This window comes from Microtus ochrogaster, assembly GCF_000317375.1.
Source record: "Microtus ochrogaster isolate Prairie Vole_2 chromosome 14 unlocalized genomic scaffold, MicOch1.0 chr14_random_2, whole genome shotgun sequence".
In the NCBI taxonomy this organism is placed as follows: domain Eukaryota; kingdom Metazoa; phylum Chordata; class Mammalia; order Rodentia; family Cricetidae; genus Microtus; species Microtus ochrogaster.
In genome coordinates, this window is record NW_004949097.1 from 15,597,930 (window position 1) to 15,612,766 (window position 14,837).

Here is a 14,837-nt window from a genome sequence, read left to right on the forward strand (position 1 = left end):
CATACACACAGACCGAACATTGTATACATAATAAATAAATAAATAAATATTAAAAAAAAAAAAAGATTCGTTCAGTTTTCTTCTTTTTTTGTCTTGGTTTAGAGAAATTTAAAGTGCTGGAAGCCAAAGTTTTCAACAAGAAACATGAAGTATGGGGCTGGAGATACAGCTCTGTGACTGGCTACTCTTCTTGATTCCTATCATTACATGGTGGCTCACACTGCCTGTAACTCCAGTTCCAAAAGATCTGACGCCCTCTTCTAGTCTTTGTGAACACTGCACACATGCAGTGCATATAGATACACACAGAAAACACCCATACACATAAACTAAAAAAAAAATAGTAAAAATTAAAAACAAACTACAGCCTGTTTGGGCCATAATCCATATTCGGGATAGACAAAAGGACTAGTGTCCCTTGGCATCGTCCCTTATAAGAGGCCTAAAACCTAATGCACAGATTCATATAAATGGTCAGCGGTAGAAAAAAAGAGTCTTCTGGAACAACTTTACAGAGATGTCTCATATACTAAGGTACCAAAATCTGTTAACAATGGCTATAATTAGTATGATAGGCATTTAAAATGTTAGGGTTACACTGGCTAGTGGTGGTTCATGCCTTTAATCCCAGCACTCAGGAGGCAGAAGCAGATGTATCTTTGAGTTCAAGGTCAGTCTATCTACGTAGTGAATTACAGGGCAAGCAGGGCTACACAGAGAAATCCTGTCTTAAAAAAAAAAAATCAAACAAACAAAAAGTTAGGGTTGATGGAATTAAAGTTGAAGTCTAAAGTGAATCAGAATATTTAAACAGGATTTACATGTATGCTTTATGGAACCACTTTCTCTATGTAGCATGTACAGAAATTATATAAATTCACTTTTCAAGTCATACCAATTAGACATGCTAAATGGGAATGAATAAACAATGTAAGCCAGAAGCTGGAGTGCAGGCAAATTCGTGAAGCAGCTATGGAGTCATGTTAAATATCTTTATTTCCTAGTAACTACTGCAGGGGCAAAGGACTGCAGATTTTCCATTTGAAGAGCAACTATGAGCTTGCAATTAGATATTAAGCCAAATAGTACCCACGACTTTAGTACATCAAATGATCTTCAAACTTGAAATATTCACGGTATCTTGTAAGATCAGAAAGACTCTCTGAAGAGAAAGTTGCACAATGAAATAAATGGAAATAGTTTATACTGAATTTCTTTAACACTGGAGTGCAAAGAGATTCATACAACACAGGGCATCTCTTTTCCTTTAGGGCTGGCTGGAAACGTGTGAGGATCTGCCAGGTTCCACTGTCACTGGGACACAACACCTCTCAACAGGCAAAAAAAGAAAAAAAAAAAAGGAAAAAGGCTACTTGGTTTATGAATGGCAGCTCCAAAGCCAATGAACACACACACACACACACACACACACACACACACACACACACACACGTCACTTTAGGAGGTCACTACGACAACCGAGGAACTAAAAACCAATCAGCTCAGTGGACTGAATAAATCACACGCTGTTTCTCAAGCAGTGATAAAGGAGCAGACGCTATGGTAAAGATGTTTACTGACTCAGGCAGGACTCTGTTGAAAGACCTGGATAAATCCAGACACCCCCCCCCACCAGCAGGAAGAAAATAGCCAAAAATCCAAGCAGGAAGAGAAGAATCAAAAATCTAGGATTAGCCGGTTAGTGACTGTGTTTCAGGAACTAGCCGAAGATAAAGTTAGGTTGTAATCTTGAGAATAATCTTGAGAAACAGGGAGTTTCCCCCTTGTGATTGTCATTGTAATGTGTTTTAAGAACTAGCTGATTATGACGTTGGGAGTGGTCCTGAGAGGCAGGGGGTTGCCCCCCTTGTAATCTTCACTGGTGTTTTCGGAATTTTCTGCGACAAACTCCCTGCCAATTCCGGATCACTGGGCTGTGGTTTCTTACCTTAAAAATTGGTTCTCCCGGTCACTCGGGGTCGAACTCTTCCCCTGCGTGGGTTATGAGTCTCGGCCCCAGTGCACTGGTTCCCGTCTCATCTCATCGATTAAAGCCTCGTGTGATTGCAGCAAGGACGGTCTCTCGTGAGTTACTGGGGGGGTCGTGTTATCCCGAGACTTGAGTGAGAGTCTCCCTAGCACTGGGGGTCTTTCACTGTCATATGTCAGATAGATGGGCAGTGTAAAATCAGACTATTAAAGGCTTCCTTGCTTGCATAGGGTAGTCCCATACATCTATCACAATTGGCTATTGGGGGGCCTTGAGTACCAGCCTCAGTACCCCTCAGGGCTCGGAATTAGATGTCTGTGGCAGGCAAGGATCTGAGGGTAAAACAGATGAACTCAGGTTTGTTACCTCTGCGTGTTCTTTATCATGCGAGGGGAGAAGGTGAAGTGAAAGAGCGTGGAGAAGAAGGGGAAGAAGGAAAGTAAGGGAGGAGAAGAAGAATAAAGAGTAAGAGGAAGAACTGATCCCATGAGGTTTCTAGTTTTTATAGCTGTAGTTGGAAAATTCCATAGGCAAGGACAATGACACTATGACAAAGTAGTACTTCAGAGCGGGTGACCCGGCTCAGGGAAGAGCCAGCATCCAAGGGGAAGTACCTGACGTCCCAAACCATCCCTGAATCCTGGGTTCACCCTTTCTCCTCATCTAATCTCTTCTGATAACCAGCTTTGGGGACGCCAAGATTTGTTTGTTAGCAAAGGTGGGGCATGCCGCCTTCCTGCTCAGTGCCTGTCTTCTATAGAAATTTCTGTGTAGTCTGTGAGCAGGCAATTTTAAGGGATGATTCTATGTAAATTTGTCTGCTAGAACAAAAAGTGAATGAATTCCTTCCTTCCAAGGCCTCCTGGTGTGGAGGAGTAGAGCAAGAGCATTCCACTTCCAGTGCAGAGGTTACACTGCTGAGCTGTTCTGGGAATGAATCCCATTTTGATCCATGTGGACGTGTATGTAGTAGACGTGTGCGTACACACTTCCCGTGGATCCGTCTATTGGTCTGTCAGGTGTGCGTTCACTGTGCAGTCTTGTGGGCTCCAACAATAATAAACAAACATTATTGGCTTGAATAAAATCTTCCTTACCGCTTTAAAAACAACACAAATAGAGCTAGACGTGGTAAAACACGCTTGTAACCCCACTTGGGAGGTGGAGAAATGAGAATTAGGAGTTCAAGGTTATCCTCAGAGATACACAGCGAGCTCAAAGCCAGCCAGGGCCACAAAAAGAAACAAGAGACTCTTATCTCAAAAAAAAAAAAAAGCCATTCAGTGAATGGCTCACACCTTTAATCCCAACACTTCTTCGGAGGCAGAGGCAGAATTTGAGGCCAGCCTGGTCTACATAGTTCCAGGACAGTTAGGGCTGTTACATAGAGGAAACCCTGTCTGGAAAAACAACAACAACAAAACAAACAAAAAGAGAAACAATTCTAAAAACACTATGGTAAATTTAACATAAAATAGCACATGGAGATGTGCTCACTGGTAAAACACTTGCCTAACATGTTCAAGGCAACTCCTCACCCCAACCCCCAAATCTAGTAATACTAAACTATTAGTCGGTTAAATTATATTGCTTTTTGCATCAAGGTCATGGAAACATAGCTTCTTTCTATCAAAATATTTGGTTTGTTTTTATGATTAATAGGGTATAACCAGCAAGTGCAGTCTACTTTGGCATGACTGCAATATACAATGAAGACTTCCAACATTCTAAAAAAATCTCCAAGTAGCTTCTGCTTTCCAACAACTAGTGACAGAGAAGAGTACTATGGGATGGCAGAGGAGCCCCGCAGAGGCACGGGAACAGGAACAAGAGTTGGTGTAGGTGGCAGTAACTGCTTATTTCCTCTGTGAAGAACCAAAGGAGTACGCAAGCAAGACCCAGAAGTGTTCTGGAGGCTTTAATTATTGATACAAAAAGTCAGACACTGGTGTTTAAATTCTCCATCTTTTATATTTCCACTGTTCTTTTGAAAAGAGGATCATGTCTGGCTTCATGTAACCTCCAGACACTCTTCTGATATGAGGTACTAGGAAACAGTCTTGACTTCCTGGGTGCATTCTCTACAAAAAATTTATAGCCATTGAAAAAAGATTGTGACAGAATTACTCTCTAGATAACAGACTGAATCCGTCTAAATAAATTGTGGATTAAAATTTCAAGTCAGTTTAATGAACACTTTCATCACTGAAATCCATCTACTTAGTCATGGGTTTCCATGGTAACTGTCTGGTTCTTAAGCACCTTTAAACCGTATGGCATATATTTATCAATATGTAAGGAATGAAGTGGCAAATATACTTAAACCCCTTACACAGAATCACAGAGGGGAAAAAGGGCACCAGAGGGCAAATCAACATAAAGACTCCTTTTAAAATGTGTTCATTTTAGTGTCTTTCTCTAAGGGGAGAGACATTATCAATGTTAAAAACCACCAAAATTGTATCTACACAAAGCTTTTGTTTCATATTTTACAACTATTTAGTATGATACATTTACCATATAGTTGAAGAATGAGCAAGTAATTTAAAGGTAAGTATTGAGACGTAGGGAGGTTATGTGTAGGCCCAGTACAGTTACCAATGTGGTTTAGTTGTCAGGACAGGTGGAGGGAAGCCTACATTGGACTATCCCATTGCTTACTTGTGCTAATTATCCCCCCTGGGCCTCATTTCCCCCTGGATAAAAGGAGCATCACATATGGTCTAAGAATTCTAGGTGGGTCTTCTCATTTAACCTCTGCAATTAATCAGGTGTGGGTGGCAAAACATCCAGGAGATATGGGGGACCAAGACTTCTGAAAATTAAGTCAGTGACCCACAGGGCCTATAGTTTAATAAGGGACAGAGCAGAGATTTGAAACCAAGGCATTTATGACTTCTAAAACCAATACTGGTTAAACGTTTTAAAAAGGTTATTTTTTTTTTAGGTGTATGAGTGCTTTGCTTGAGTGTTCGCACGTGTGCCTGATGTCCTTGGAGATCAAAAGGTCTTAGATCCCCTGACTGGAGTTACAGGCTGTTGTGAGCTGCAATGTGAGTGCTCAGAATCAACCCAGGTCAGCTGCAGGGGCAGCAAGAGTCCAGCTCTTAACCACTGAGCCATTTCTCCATCATTTAAACATTCTAATCCCCAAACCCTCACTGAGAGCTGGCATTGCGCAACTCTCTTTAGGGAAAAGAGTAACAGGTAATGGTGAGCACTAAGAAAGAGGGCAAACATAAAGGACTCAGATGAGCCATTGGAGCACTCCCTGATAACAAAGCACAACACTGAACACATTATCAAAAACCATTACGTACGGTAAACTGAGAAACCTCATGAAGTGCTGTCAACACAAAACAGTGTCAACACACACACAAGATGGAGAAGCATAAATATAGCCTGCTTGGCTCAGTTTCACTTATAATTTAAAATAGAAAAATAAAAAAAGAAAGTGAAAAAAATAAACATGACAGCAACAGTGGGAGCCTGTTCCACAATTCTGCCAGCCTAAATACAAAGTAGCAAAATGCTAATCCAGATATCTGTGCCATATTTTCCAAAGTCTCAACAGTGCACATGGCTAGTTTACAGTTTCCAACCATTCAGTAGCTTTATGACATAACATCTCTGCTTCTGTAAATTCATGTTCAGATGGAAACAGGTATCCTAGTCTAGGCTCAGAATCAGTCATTCACTAGTCAGATACTAGTGAAACAAAATTCAACTTGTTCGTATCTTAACTAAATCTGTGTTGGGAGACACTGAATAAAAGATACAATAAAGATAATACCGTCTGGGACTTGGAGGTTAAAAACACAATTACACACAATTCTAGCAGATCTGTTGCTAGGTCTGGGGAGGCAATCTGTTTCCTACCTGCACATCTCTTTCTCACTCATAAAATGTTCCTACAGGCAAATGTCCAAAGTTATCTGCCTCAGGAAGTTGCAGAGTAAACATTATATTTATTACTTTCAAATGCCACCTGAATTTCCATGTAAAACTTTGTCAATTTGTAAATAAAGAAACAGAGTCCAAACTGGGTGGTGGTGGTGGTGGTGCAAGAAGGCAGAGGCAGGAGGATCTCTGTGAGTTCAAGGCCAGCCTGGTCTACAAGAGCTATCCAGGACAGTCAGGGCTGTTACACAGAGAAACCCTGCCTCAAAAAATAAAAAAAAGTCCGTTAGTCACTGCGAGTAACAGGTTTCAATGTATCTAATGATTATACGTTGTGGGTAAAGAGTTGTTTTCATTTAAAAATATAAACAAATAAATACACCCAAATAGGTCAACACAACAATTTCGATTCCTTCCTGTTTATCTCTGCAGTCACTGTCACTTCAAATAGAAACAAAATAGTTTCTCATCTCACCCAAGCCTATTCTCTTTATGCAAAACAGAAGAGACTTTAGGTCATTAATTGAATCCACAATGAAATAGGGTAGCACAGGTATAAGTACTTGCTTTTAGAAAACAAAGTGCCAAGGACACCTACCTTGTGAGTACAGAAGGATCTGCATCTCTAGAAGGACACAGGTAAACACTTGAACGAGGTTCTCTAATCCCAGGAGCTCAAAGGCCTCTCGGAGAGGGTAGTCAGAAAGAGGGAGTTCATTGGGCCCAGGCCTCTGGCAGATGACAGGCTCATAAACACCATAAAACTTCAGTGACCTCCCAGGAGGTGGAAGGGGTACCTCATAGAGAATATTATGGATGTAGCTCTCAAGGGGCAAGGGTGGTGGCTGCTGAGAGGTAACAGCCTTGTAAAGTTGGAGGAGGAATTTCTTGCAGGCTTGCATGAAAGGCAGAGGTGTGATCAAGCAAATACTTTTTGAAACATACAAGGTGTCTCTGTTGATGTCGTAAGAGTTGTATCGCTGGAGTTTCAAAAGAGAGGTTGCGTCTCCCTCATCAATACTGCTTGCCAGCGAGTCCATGCTGCAGGAGGAGGAAGCGTACACACTGCCGTGCTGCTCGGCATTGTGCATCTGGTACAGCGTCTGCATCGCTGTGCAGATCTGCTTACTTGTGACTTCTTCATAAAAAGTGAGAACAAAGCCGTAGGTGCGAGAACCATCTTCGCGGGTGATGATGAACGAGTGGAACTGGGGCTCCTTATTGTCCGCTTGTGTTCTGAAAGACAGCCCTTTGGGCATGCACAGCTGTGGAGACAGGGGACCATCAGAGCGCAGTACATGCATCACTTCAAAACAGAAAAAAGGAAATTATTTTCTTTTTAACAGAATATAAAGAAGGGTTAGTCTAACCCAGATTTAACTTTAGCGACAGCTTCAAATTAGAATCATAGTGTAAGTTCTTCACTTACACGTAGATAAAATAGTCTCAAAAGAAATAGACGAGCAGCTAAGGTGCTATCTCCATCTGCAAGTCTCAGCCCTGGTTCAACTCCTGGGACACACACAGTAAAAAGAGAACTGACGTCTACAAGTTGCCCTCTGACCTCTACATGCGTGCACACACACAAACAAAAAAATGTATTTTAAAAATAGATGTAAACATACGTGGAAAAAATATTCACGGTGTGGGTATTACACAAAGAGGGCTTTATTAAGAAGGAGATGAGAGTCAGAGACTGCTCAGCAGGAAAAGTCAAGGTCGCTTTATTAAGGAGAAGATGAAAGTCAGAGAGACCGCTCAGCAGGAAAAGTCAAGGTCGTTGTCAAGCTTGAGTTCTACCACCAGAGCCCACGTGGTGGGGGGGAGAAAGCTGTCTCCTGACTTCCACAGACAGACAGACAGACACATTATGCACACAAAACCTCACACTAAATATATGTAAAATATCTTTTAAATTTTAAAAGAGAATGAGATCTTTGATTTGGATTAAGTAACTCAGAAAAAAAAAAAAAAAGGCGCCCTGATCTTGAACAAGACTTGAAGACAGAACACGCTGGGATACTTTACAAACAATTTCTGAGACAGAGTCTGTACAATCCTGGCTGGCGTGGACTCCCAGTGTAGCCTGGAACTCAGACCCATCTACCTCTGCCTCCTGAGTACTGGGATTAAAGATGTGTGCCATCATGCCCAACTTTTACTATTTTTAAAGTGATTATGACAGAGTTTCAGGGGGAAAAGGTGAAGGCTGTTTTGATTAGTGAAAAAAATAAAACAACAGTTATCCTATGCAGGACAAAAAATTAAGAAGACATTAGAAAAGAAAGGAGTCCCCATGCTCCAGAGTCTGAAGAATCTGTTAAGTGAAAAATAAGAAATCCAGCGTATGGGGCTCGAGTGATAGCTCAGCATTTAAGAGCACTGGGTTACTCTTTTAGAAGACCAGAATTTGATTTCCATTACCCACACGATAGATTACAACCATCTGCTCACTCTGGTTCCAGGCGATCCTAAGCCCTCTTCTGGCCTCCATTGGTACCAGATGTACATATACTGCACATCATCCGTGTACACAGAATCATTTGAAACATTATCTCCTCTGCAGTCCTGTGGCCTGGGGTGGTTTTCTTTCTCAAGCTGTAATCTACCCAAGTTTACCATAGCTCTCACTCTGTGACCTCACTTTTAAGTTAGTTCTCTGGCAACTCTTTGAGCTACAACTTCATACGATACCAATAATGTACATTTGTCTTTATTTTTACTTTGGGGGGGGCACACAGAGACTCACTATGTAGCTGTGGTTGTCCTAGAATTCTGTTCTCTATGTAGACCAGGCTGGCCTCAAACTCACAGAGATCTGCTTGGTTCTGCTTCTGCCTGCTGAATGCTAGGATTAAAGGGGTACATCATCACACCCCAGACACAGTGGCTATTTTAAAGACAGTAAGTGTGATTCTCCCTTGAAAACTGGATCTATTTTACTCTTTCCCTAAGTATCTCTATGTAAAAAAATCTTTTAATATATTCCAACTCTGCTCCATATAGGCCAATCATGAAACTTCTTCTAGGGACAAAGACAAGGATTCTAGGTTTTTGTGAGTGGAAATCTCTAAAAAGATGTGTTTCTGGTTGAAGGGCCCTGCAGATGCTGACATCGCTTCTGCTTTTTGAACAAATATGATGCTTTATCCTAGAAAAATAAACTTTGAAAATGAAACCTTTTTATTTACTAAAACGGAAGGATAAAACAACGTATTTTCAATTATTCATAACAGAGATTTTAAAAGACCTAAATAAGGTTCATTTTGCGACAGATTATACTTCTCCTACAGAGTCAGATAACTATTTGAATCTCTGGACAACCAAATCTGTCTCACTGACTCAATTTCACCATACAGTGTGAAACACACAGAGGCTTGGGGTGGCTTTGTTCTAACATGACTGAGTAAGAATAAACAGTTAAATTTTGTTCAATCCCTATAATAAAATTCAACAGCAGTGACAACTGATACACGCATATGGGTCTGACTTCAGCTCCATATGCTCCCACGCATATGGGTCTGACTTCAGCAACCTGTCCAGCAGATGGTGTGGTAAGAAGATGCGAGACACCAGATGTTGTGGATCTCGGCCCGCGCTCTGCCGAGTGACAGCTACTGCACTCACCCCTCCAGACAGCTGTGGGAAGTGGTAGTCCAGTCCATGCAATGGCTGAGGTGTGGGGGTTTTCTTTTGTTTTTTGGGTTTTATTTCAGTTTGGTTTTGGTTTTACAAGACTAGGTTTCTCTGTGTAACAGATCTGTCTGTCTTGAAACTCGATTTGTAGACCAAGCTGGCCTCAAACTCAGAGATGCACCTGCCTCTGCCTCCTGATTGCTAGGATTACAGGCGTGCGCCATCCCTGCCCGGATCAGAGTTTTTACTACAGCTAAAACACCATGAGTAATGCAAGCTGAAACTCTTATGACCATCATTGATCCTGTTCATGATATTGTATTTGCTCCAAATTTGGAAAGACCTTTCCACATTCTGGCAATAGCAACTAAAGATATAAGAATTTTCACATTAAAACTTGTGAGGAAAGAACTTACTTCTGGTGGTCCAACATAATTTAAATCCAGATTGTGGCTCAGTTTGGTGATCATAATTCTCAGGTCTGGCAGAACATAACAGGAACAGTGCTAGCATCTTCAGGAGATGACAGCTATGTAAGGTTGTGGAAAGCTAATTACATGGACAATTAGAAGTATTCTGAAGGGTAACGAGAGCCCAGCAAAGGGGAGTTCTCAGCACCCGAGCACAGGCTGGAGCACCTTTATTCACTGCGTGCTGCATGGACACAGGAATGGAAGGCAAACACCTTTTCCCTTCCCCAGCACCACCTGAACTCTACCAAGACACATTAGCAGCTAAAAATACACTGTATATAATTTTTTTGTACTAGTCAGTTTGTCAGCATTATAAATGGAGAGACTTTTTGTTGAGACATTATCAAAATAATTTTGTTTTTTTACTCTTTTGAGACAGGGTTTCTCTGTAGCTTTGGCACCTGTCCTGGAACTAGCTCTTATAGACCAGGCTGGCCTCGAACTCACAGAGATCTGCCTGCCTCTGCCTCCCAAGTACTGGGATGAAAGGCATGGGCCACCACTGTCCAGCTGAGACAATATTACCAAAACAATTTTTTGTAAGTGTTCTTGAAACATGGGGTTAAAAACTAAAAAGATTGTTAATATCCTCATAAATAGTTGGGAGAAGGTAAAATACTTTATTCCTTTGGAAGAAATTAGGCATGTGTTCCATTTTCTAAAATAAGCTGATAGGTTTTTATAATTTTAATTTGAAACTGAATAAAAGTTTTTCATAAATTAAAACAACAACAAAAGCTGCCTGACTTGAAGCTGTCAGGCTGCTGGCCGATCAGATGGAGACTAAGCTTCGTGCCCAGCCTAGGAGACAGACCTGTGAGGATGTCTTCACCGGATAACCCTCTGGTCTGTGAACCATTCCAACGGGAGTGCAGTCTGACAAATCTACCCCAATCATAGATTCCTATGCCAATTATCTTGCTTGCTTACATATTTACTGTTTGTAAAACATAGCTTACGTGGTCAGACTTGTTATGTGGCCAACAATGGTCTTGACTTACTGACCCTCCTAGCGCTACCTCCCCAGGGGCTACAAGTAAAGGCCTGCTATCATGCCTGGCTCTCTGCATCTTTTTAAAAAGGATTTATTTATTTTTATTTTAAGTGTTTTGTTTTTATATATGTATGCCCACCATGTACTGATGGAGGAAGGTCATTGGTTAATTAAATAAAGAAGCTGCTTGCCCTGATAGGTTAAAACAGGAGGGAGGAGTAAACAGAGCAGAATGCTGGGAGGAAGAGGAAGTGAGGTCAGACTCCACAGCTCTGCTCTCGGGAGCAGATGCCTCAGAGAGACGCCATGCTCCCCGCTCCTGGGAAGATACACTCCCGGTAAGACCGGTGCTCACTAAGACCGGTGCTCACAGATTATTAGAGATGGGTTGATCGGGATATCAGAATTAGCCAGTAAGGGCTAGAGCTAAAGGGCCAAGCGGTGATTAAATGAACGCAGTGTCCGTGTAATTATTTCGGGTAGAGCTAGCCATGTGGGCGGCCGGGTTCCGGGACGCAGCCCGCCGCTCCTATTACTACAATGTACCTGCTTGGTACCTCAGAAAGCCTAAAGAGAGTGCCAGGTTCCCTGGAACTGGAGTTACAGACAGCTGTGAGCTGGTACACTGGGTGCGAAAAAGTAAACCCAGGTCCTCTGTAAGAGCAACAAGCGCTCTTAATTGCGCAGACATGTCTGTAGCTCCCCTGAGCTTCCCCTTTCATATCAAGTGGACAGTGTGGAAATGCAGTGACAGGCAAAGTCACTGCTTTTAAAAAGGTCAAATTTGATTTTTTTTTTTGTTTTCATGTTTTTTGTTGTTTTTAATTATTGGTTTTGTTTTGTTGATAGGGTCTCATGTATTCCAGTCTGGTCATGAACCTTCTATGTAGCCAGCCAAGAATGAACTTGAATTCCTGATCCTTCGGCCTCTATCTTCCACGTGCTAAGGTTATGTCACCATGCAGGCTAAGACTTAAGTTTATTGACAGCTTTCCTACCATCCAAATCAGAGAATCAAAGCTCACAATTTTTTTGAAAAGTGGCCAGCTATTCAGTTAAGGGTTTGTAGCTTTCTTGAGCACACATTCAAACATTTACAAGGAAAGCTTGCCAAAAGTTATATTCAAGTGAAGAAAGACTTCCTATGACACAGATAACAGATGTAAGAATTTTTCTTAAATGCTTTTCTACAAACTAAAAAGGCAAAATTTGTATTTCTAATTCTGGGAATCGTGAAATGGAAAATATGATGAATTACATAAATTACCAGGAACAAAGACATATCTCTCACACAACCTGAGAGATAATCACAATTTGCTTACCATGACTCTTATGTCTCTTGTTAACCAACAATATTGTTATTTACCAATAATATCCTCTTCAACTAACAATAAGATGTGTCTTGTAACCAAACATTGGACAATACTGTCCATAGCGTTCTAGTATGAGCGACCAAGGGTCCTTAATTATCTCACCTTCTGGGCAGTTTGGCTAGAATTATATTGAATTTATTTTTTTCCATTTATTTATTTGGTTGGGTGGTATTTTCAAAGAGTTCTATGTAGTCCTGGCTGGATTTTAACGAATGAGTAGATGATAATGAACCCTACTGCCTCTACTTCTCAAGTGCTGAAATTAGATTTTTTGGTTTGAGTTTTAGCAATTCACCTTTCCAAATTCTATAATTCTAACACTACATATCCTTTTTATTAGAAAGATTTTTTTTTTACAGAAGCTTTTCAGTTTCAGGAGGTCCCATTTATTAATTGTTTCTCTCACTGTGATGCTGGGGTTATACTTAGGAAGTGGTTCCCTGTGCCAATGCATTCAAGTGTACTTCCCACTTTCTCTTCTATAAGGTTCAGTGTGGCTGGCTTTATGTTGAGGTCTTTGATCCATCTGGACTTGAGTTTTGGGCATGGTGATAGATATGGGTCTAAGTTCATCCTTCTACATGCTGATATCCAGTTATGCCAGCACTACTTGTTAAATATGCTTTCTTTTTTTCCATTTGATATTTTTTGCTTCTTTATCAAAGATCAAGTGTTCAAAGATGTGTGGATTAATATCCAGGTCTTCTACTCGGTTCCACTGGTCCTCCTGTCTGTTCTTATGCCAATACCAGACTGTTTTTAGTACTGTAACTCTGTAGTAGAGTTTGTAGTCAGGGACTGTGATGCCTCCAGAAGTTCTTTTATTGTACAGGATTGTTTTGGCTATCCTGGGTTTTTTGTTTTTCCATGTGAAGTTGAGTACCCTTCTTTTGAGGTCTTTGAAGAATTTTGCTGGGATTTTGCTGGGTATTGCATTGAATCTGTTTAAATGATGCATCTAAGTTTCTTACCAGCACAGCACCTGAGAGGCTGAGGCAGAAAGACTGCCAAAATCACAAGGCTGTCCGGGCTACAGTGAAATCCTGCCTACTGAAGAAAAAAAATATTGTTGGTAAGATGGCTCAGTGGGTAAAAAGATACTTATGACTGAACCTGACAACTGAGTTTGGTCACCAGGACATACATGGCAGAAAGGGAGAACTGACTCTTCCTAGTTGTCTTCCATTTCCACGGGCATAACCGAGCCCATGGACATATACACAGTGTAAAAGTTCCTTTCCATCTTCATGATGCCTGTGAAAAATGACAATACAAACCCACCACACATTATTCCTTGATATATGGAAACACTGTGCTCCTTCCCTGAAGCAGAGTGGTTCATCGCTGTTTCCCAAGCATCTATGTATTAATACAAACCCCAAAAAGCTTAACAGTAGGAAATGAAATGGACTTGAGGTTCTGTATTCCTAACAAGCAATATACTGTGAGAACTGCTGTGGAAAACCTGAGAAAGTATCTTCTCTGAGACTCAGTTTCCCCATCTGTAAAAGACAGATAGTATTATATTTCTGGGGGTCTGTGCAGAGAAAGAGCATTTGGTATTCTTCCAGAGGACCTGAACTGACCCTCTAGCTCCGGCTCCAGCAGGTCTGATGCCCTCGTCTGGCCTCTGTGGACACTCATACACATGTAGCACACAAAAAGTAGACATGTATATTAAAAAATAAAATCTTAAAATTACTATTTTCACAGAATTTAAAGGATTAATTGTATTAAATAATACAGACATTTGCCATTTATATTCTATTCAGATAAAAGGAATGCTAAACAAATAGAAGAAAAAAAGAAAAAAAACTATACCATGTTCACTGCATCTTGATCAAAAGGGTTCCATTCTATGCTCTGAGGATAATGGGCCAGAACTTTCGATTTGAACGTTCTTCTCAAAGGACTCTGGTCAAAATTTTCGCCTACAACAAATAATTAATAATCAATGAATAACTGGAACTTAAAAAACAAAATAATTTAAAAAATATTTGCTATATTATAAAATTATTTTTTTTTCCAAGACAGAGTGTCTCTGTATAGCCCTGACTGTCCCAAAACTTGCTCTATAGAGCAGGATGGCCTCAGACTCAGAAATCTCCCTGCCTCTGCTCAGTACTGGGATTAAAGGTATGTGGTACTGTGCCTGGCTAATATACATGTATATTTTTTAAAACATTTACTGATTATACTTAACAACCTTATTTTAAAACTATTGTCAACTGAGGAACTATCAATAAAAAGTCTGCACTCAAGAGGCAGAGGCAGGTGGATCTCTGTAAATTCTATATAGTGAAAATCCCAGGCTAGTCAAGGTTACATGGTAAGACTTTGTCTTAAAAGCTCAAAAAGGAAATAGTAAATAAAAATTTAAAAAATAGGGGGCTGGAGAGATGGCTCAGAGGTTAAGAGCATTGCCTGCTCTTCCAAAGGTCCTGAGTTCAATTCCCAGCAACCACATGGTG

At 40.8% G+C, this 14,837-nt stretch overlaps 1 protein-coding gene across 3 annotated transcripts in view; it reads right to left on the reverse strand.

The window, feature by feature from the left end:
* The window catches only part of Dennd5b (DENN domain containing 5B), a 120,127-nt gene that overhangs the window by 78,813 nt on the left and 26,477 nt on the right, over window positions 1-14,837 (reverse strand). For 2 of the 3 annotated variants that reach the window (XM_005364627.2, XM_005364628.2), the window contains 2 exons: window positions 14,188-14,297; window positions 6,489-7,155 (listed from right to left, as the gene is read on the reverse strand). In XM_005364627.2, coding sequence (XP_005364684.1) covers window positions 6,489-7,155; window positions 14,188-14,297 — 777 coding nt within the window. The remainder of the gene's footprint in view (window positions 1-6,488; window positions 7,156-14,187; window positions 14,298-14,837) is intronic. The other variant, XM_026787881.1, reaches the window with a different exon arrangement.